The sequence below is a fragment of the Oncorhynchus masou genome, chromosome 16 (genome assembly GCF_036934945.1).
Source record: "Oncorhynchus masou masou isolate Uvic2021 chromosome 16, UVic_Omas_1.1, whole genome shotgun sequence".
Classification (NCBI taxonomy): Eukaryota; Metazoa; Chordata; class Actinopteri; order Salmoniformes; family Salmonidae; genus Oncorhynchus; species Oncorhynchus masou.
The window spans coordinates 11,786,590-11,792,883 of record NC_088227.1 but is presented as its reverse complement, the minus strand read 5'-3'; the positions used below and the strand labels follow the sequence as shown (position 1 = coordinate 11,792,883).

Genomic DNA, 6,294 nt, shown 5'->3' with positions numbered 1-6,294 from the left:
CCCCTACCTTGTCACACCACAACTGATTGGCTCAAACGCATTAAGAAGGAAAGAAATTCCACAAATTAATTTAACAAGGCACATCTGTTGATTGAAATGTGTTCCAGGTGACTACCTCATGAAGCTGGTTTAGAGTATGCCAAGAATGTGCAAAGCTGTCATCAAGGCAGCTACTTTGAAGAATCTCAAATATATTTTGATTTGTTTAACTCTTTTGGTTACTACATGATTCCGTGTGTTATTTCATAGAACAACAAAACTATTATTCAACATTGTAAAAAATAGTTAAAATAATGAAAAACCCTGTAATGAGTAGGTGTCAACTTTTGACTGGTACTGTATGTAAATGAGATTTTTGTATTTAATTTTCATTAAATTTGCAAACATTTCAAAAAACATGTTTTCACTTTGTCATTATGGGATGTGTGTGTAAATGGGTGACAAACATTTAATCCGTTTTGAATTCCGGCTAAGTCAATAAGTCAAGGGTATGAATACTTTCTAAAGGCACTTATTGTATTAATTAATTTAGGCCAGAATTCTAACTTGATGCTGCGCACGTAACTACATTTTTCACAAAAAAATATAAATATATAGATTTTTTTTAGATTAGATTTTTTTTTGGCTTGTGTACAGTTGTCACAGTTTTGTTTTTCTGACAGAGTTGCTTTACTTATGTACATTCTTTGCTGTCCACAGGTGGTAAAGACCATCGGCTTGAGGGAAGTCTGGTACTTTGGCCTTCAGTATATGGACGGCAAAGGATACCTCACCTGGCTAAAGCTCGACAAAAAGGTAAGGTTAATCTAATAGTACCTTTTTAACAAATATTTGTTTATCTGCTCAGGAATTCTCAAACCTTTTCTCACTGTATTAATTCTTAAATCGCATGTGTTTTTGCAATACCATTCTACAGTAAACAAAACCAAATGAGCCATACATTCTTTAGAGAGGCAGGTCAAATCACTCCACACTATGCCTACCACTCACTCAGTCAATTAGTAGCCACTCACTCACTGCATTATGGGCACCCTCTCTCACTCCTACTTCCTTGCAGACCAGTGGCTAATTGTTCATCTCCCTTCATTTCAGTCCCTTTTTTTAGTTAATTGTCCTGGGTTCATTCATACACAAACATACGATACATGATGCAATACAATCCCCCCCCTCCAAAAAAATGATGAGCCCCATGGCGGTCTGGTGAAACGTAGTGCACTAAATAGGGAATAGGGTGCCATTTGGAACACAACCAAATCCAGTCCCCTGAGGATTTCGTAATCAGCTAGTAGTGTGAACTCTCAGTGAACCACTAGATAAGATACTACTTCTCTGGGGGAGCGAGTGCTGTCTACCCTTTGCAGTATGTATCGACAGTATAGTTAAAGCACAACCACCTGTGTCCGTGGAATGGAGATGTTCCTGTTTTGATTTGTAGAATTTCCAAATGCGTCAATGGTTCTCACCAGAGCTGTAAATACAGTCGTGGCCAAAAGTTTTGAGAATGACACAAATATTAATTTTCACAAAGTCTGCTGCCTCAGTGTCTTTTAAATATTTTTGTCAGATGTTACTATGGAATACTGAAGTATAATTAGAAGCATTTCATAAGCGTCAAAGGCTTTTATTGATAATTGCATGAAGTTGATGCAAAGAGGCAATGTTTGCAGTGTTGACCCTTCTTTTTCAAGACCTCTGCAATTCGCCCTGGCATGCTGTCAATTAACTTCTGGGCCACATCCTGACTGATGGCAGCCCATTCTTGCATAATCAATGCTTTGAGTTTGTCGGAATTTGTAGGTTTTTCCACCCGCCTCTTGAGGATGGACACACAAGTTCTCAATGGCATTAAGGTCTAGGGAGTTTCCTGGCCATGGACTCAAAATATCAATGTTTTGTTCCCCGTGCCAATTTTGCCTTATGGCAAGGTGCTCCATCATGCTGGAAAAGGCATTGTTCTTCACCAAACTGTTCCTGGATGGTTGGGAGAAGTTGCTCTCTGAGGATGTGTTGGTACCATTCTTTATTCATGGCTGTGTTCTTAGGAAAAATTGTGAGTGAGCCCACTCCCTTGGCTGAGAAGCAACCCCACACATGAATGGTCTCCGGATGCTTTACTTTTGGCACGACACAGGACTGATGGTAGCGCTCACCTTGTCTTCTCCGGACAAGCTTTTTTCCAGATGACCCAAACAATCGGAAAGGGGATTAATCAGAGAAAATGGCTTTCCCCCATTCCTCAGTAGTCCAATCCATGTACCTTTTGCAGAAAATCAGTCTGTCCCTGATGTTTTTCCTGGAGAGAAGGGTCTTCTTTTCTGCCCTTCTTGACACCAGGCCATCCTCCAAACGTCTTCGCCTCACTGTGTGTGCAGATGCACTCACACCTGCCTGCTGCCATTCCTGAGCAAGCTCTGTACTGGTGGTGCCCCGATCCTGCAGCTGAATCAACTTTAAGAGACGGTCCTGGCGCTTGCTGGGCTTTCTTGGGTGCCCTGAAGCCTTCCTCACAACAATTGAACTGCTCTCCTTGAAGTTCTTGATGATCTGATAAATGGTTGATTTGGGTGCAATCTTACTGGCAGCAATATCCTTGCCTGTGAAGCCCTTTTCGTGCAAAGCAATGATGGCACGTGTTTCCTTGCAGGTAACCATGGTTGACAGAGGAAGAACAATGATTCCAAGCACCACCCTCCTTTTGAAGCTTCCAGTCTGTAATTCAAACTCAATCAGCATGACAGAGTGATCTCCAGCCTTGTCCTCATCAACACTCACACCTGTGTTAACGAGAGAATCACTGACATGTCCGCTGGTCCTTTTGTGGCAGGGCTGAAATGCAGTGGAAATTCATCTGATCACTCTTCATAACATTCTGGAGTATATGCAAATTGCCATCATACAAACTGAGGCAGCAGACTTTGTGAAAATTAATATTTGTGTCATTCTCAACTTTTGGCCATGACTGCAGACACGTACAGGTATGTACTGTATATAATGGTTGTGGTTATCACGTCATGGAGGTCACATAAACCCACCAACTTCCTTACCTGCAGTATTTGGGTTGGGCTGGTTTATATTGCGTGGCTAATAAACTGTTTCCTCTTGCAGTATTAACAATGTGAGGAGCTAGACTATGAGCATGAGTGTACTTAGTGACATAAGGGTAGTATAGTAACTTAGTTTTCAGCGAAAGGTGTTAGGCCGGTTGTGGTTTCACTAGAACGTTTAAAGTAGAATATTATAATGTATTGACAACCCAGTGGTCCATACCTATAAATAAGGGAGTGAGAGAGGCCAGTTGGAGTGCAGTGAGCTCGCCGTGTGCTGACTCTGCGCAGCTCTACTATACAGTAGCTCTTTCAGCACACATTCCCCCGCCACATTTGCTTCCCATTCGCCTCAAGACCTTTTGTTTCCTGTTTTGGAGCGAACACAGAGAAAGAGGCCAAAGTCTGTAAATACTTTTGTCAGCCTATGTATTTTATATATCCTCTTTTACAGAGGAATATGACAGTGCATTTTTTACATGCCGCACTGTGCATCCAAGACAATTTAACTCTTCGGGTACAATAATGTTTATCCAATCCAATCATCCATTCCTACTCATGCAACTGGTAGCCCAAATGGCACCCTATTTCACTAAAATAATGGAAAACTTTTTTTTGCAACACTCCACATGTGCTATTTTGAATGACTGAATCCTCTCTCTCCAACCCAGGTGTCATCCCAAGATGTGAAGAAGGAGAACCCGCTGCAGTTCAAGTTCCGCGCCAAGTTCTTCCCCGAGGACGTTTCTGAGGAGCTTATCCAGGACATCACCCAGAAGTTGTTTTTCCTGCAGGTAACACACACGTGCACTTGCACACGCACGCACACACACACATACACCTACACATGTAGTTTTTTTGTGTGTCCAGGTGAAGGAGGGCATCCTGAGCGACGAGGTCTACTGCCCCCCAGAGACCGCCGTGCTGCTGGCCTCCTACTCTGTCCAGGCCAAGTTCGGAGACTTCACCCGGGACCTCCACCGGCCCGGCTACCTCACCTCAGACCGCCTGCTGCCCCAGCGGTAAGCGCCGGTCCACTACCAGTCCCTATGGATCCCTATGGGCCCTGGGCCATTCATTCAGTGGTATGCTAGTATAGACATTGGAACTTAGCCAGAAGTCCAGACATCAGACAATAGCTTACAGTATTGCTGTGATTGATAGGAACCGGATCACGTTTTGTGTTCGGATAGACCAGAAGAAATCCATGCCATGACAAATCCAATATTGATCATAACATGAGTACTCTTTCTTCATTGTACCTCCTCTCTGTTTTCCCCTTCTATTCCTCCCCTATTGTTCTTCCTTTCTGCCCTCCCTCATTCTCTCTCTCTCCCAGTGTTCTGGAGCAGCACAAGTTGTCCAGGGAGCAGTGGGAGGAGAGGATCCAGGTGTGGCACGAGGAACACCGTGGAATGCTCAAGTGAGTTCCTCTCTGTTGGTTTGTTTGAGTCTGTATGTTGGTGTCCCTGTCATAATAAAACAGGTTCCCCTGATCTGCTCTACCTCAGATAGCAATCATTTTAGTTTTTATTTATATTCATTTATGAAGATGCCTATTAGTTGATCAGGTCTTATCTTCCTGGGTTCATTCATACACAAACATGCGATACATGATGCAATACAATAATACAACACACCACACACAGTACCTTAAACAAGGACACAATAATAAAAACATATCAATTCCCTAATCCCAAACCATTCCTTTATTTCTCCATGTCTGATCCTGCAGAGAGGATGCCATGCTGGAGTACCTGAAGATCGCCCAGGACCTGGAGATGTACGGCGTCAACTACTTTGACATCAAAAACAAGAAGGGAACCGAGCTGTGGCTGGGTGTGGACGCCCTTGGACTCAACATCTACGAGAAGGAAGACAAGTAAGAAGTAGCCTTCAGGGTTGTGTTCAGTAGGCCACACTGTAGTGCAAATAACAATTTTAAATGAGTGTTTCTTATTGGACAAGTCCAGATAGTCTCTCCCTGTCTGTCTGTTTCAAAAAAAATTCTCCCTACTGGACACCAGCCAGGTTTCCTCACTGAATTGACCACTACTGCAGTGTTTCTCAATCCTGGTCCTGGGGACCCAATGGGCATTTTAGTTTTTTTCCTAAGCACTAACACACTTATTCAAATAAGCAAAGGTTTGATGATGAGTTGATTACTTCAATCAATTGTGTTAGTGCTGGGGCAAAAACAAAAATGCCTCCCTTTGGGTGTCCAGGATGAGTATTGAGACTGCACGAGGGGGTCAAGTCACGCAAAACTGTGTTCAAATAGAATTGGATTGCTGCTGCCTGTGGTGCCACTGACACTTATCCATGACCTTCCATTGAGCCAGGCAAGCTCAAAGTATTTGAAAGATTTAAACTATTTGAGCCCAGGTTGAACCTGTTATGGCTGCAACCTTTTGTTCTCAATTTCTGCCTGAAGACATACCCAAATCTAACTGCCTGTAGCTCAACCCCAGAGGCAAGGATATGCATATTCTTGGTATCATTTGAATGGAAACATTCTGAAGTTTGTGGAAATGTTAATTGAATATAGGAGAATATAACACAGTAGATCTGGTGGAAGAAAAGAGAAAGAAAGAGCATACGTTTTCTGTTTTTTATTGTTGTAGCATAATCTTTCATATGTACTAGAATAGGATGCTGGAGATAATTTTGATGGATAACACAAGAGGACAACTGTAGGTGTGCAAAGTTTCAGATTGATAACTTCAGGAATGGGTGAGCAACATGACATTTAGCATGAAGTCACCCAGGTGTCCCACACAAGTTGCCCAAATGTACCCAAGTGGCCGAATTGGTGAAATGACCTATAACTATATACAACATTGCAAATAACTATATACAACTTATCAAAAAGCAATTCTAACACACAAAAAAATATATAAAAATGTTTTAAAAAATATTAGAAAAAATATATTTAAAAAAAAAAAACGGGTAAACCGTTCAGAAGCCCTCTACACAATCTTTTGCTGCCTGTGCCATCTCCCATAGCAGTCTCTTTCTGCTGTAAAGCAGAGGCAAACTGAACAACTGGTGCAGGTGATGTGTACTTTGTCACATGAAGTCCTCCAACGACGCCTCCATGCTTTGCCCCTTTGGCCCTGAGGTACAGTCATTCCTCACTTCCCTTCTACCGCTTCTTTGATCCTGTCTTCACACCTCTAGATGGCCGGGCGGGGGTAGGTGTGGAGCCGGAGACAGCAGGAGTCTGGCTGGATGAACCCGCTTCAGTGGG

The 6,294-nt window shown here is 42.7% G+C and overlaps 1 protein-coding gene across 1 annotated transcript in view; it reads left to right on the top strand.

The window, feature by feature from the left end:
- The window catches only part of LOC135557470 (ezrin-like), a 60,996-nt gene that overhangs the window by 36,403 nt on the left and 18,299 nt on the right, over nucleotides 1-6,294 (top strand). The window contains exons 4-8 of the mRNA XM_064990740.1: nucleotides 700-795; nucleotides 3,716-3,838; nucleotides 3,915-4,066; nucleotides 4,384-4,467; nucleotides 4,780-4,926. Coding sequence (XP_064846812.1) covers nucleotides 700-795; nucleotides 3,716-3,838; nucleotides 3,915-4,066; nucleotides 4,384-4,467; nucleotides 4,780-4,926 — 602 coding nt within the window. The remainder of the gene's footprint in view (nucleotides 1-699; nucleotides 796-3,715; nucleotides 3,839-3,914; nucleotides 4,067-4,383; nucleotides 4,468-4,779; nucleotides 4,927-6,294) is intronic.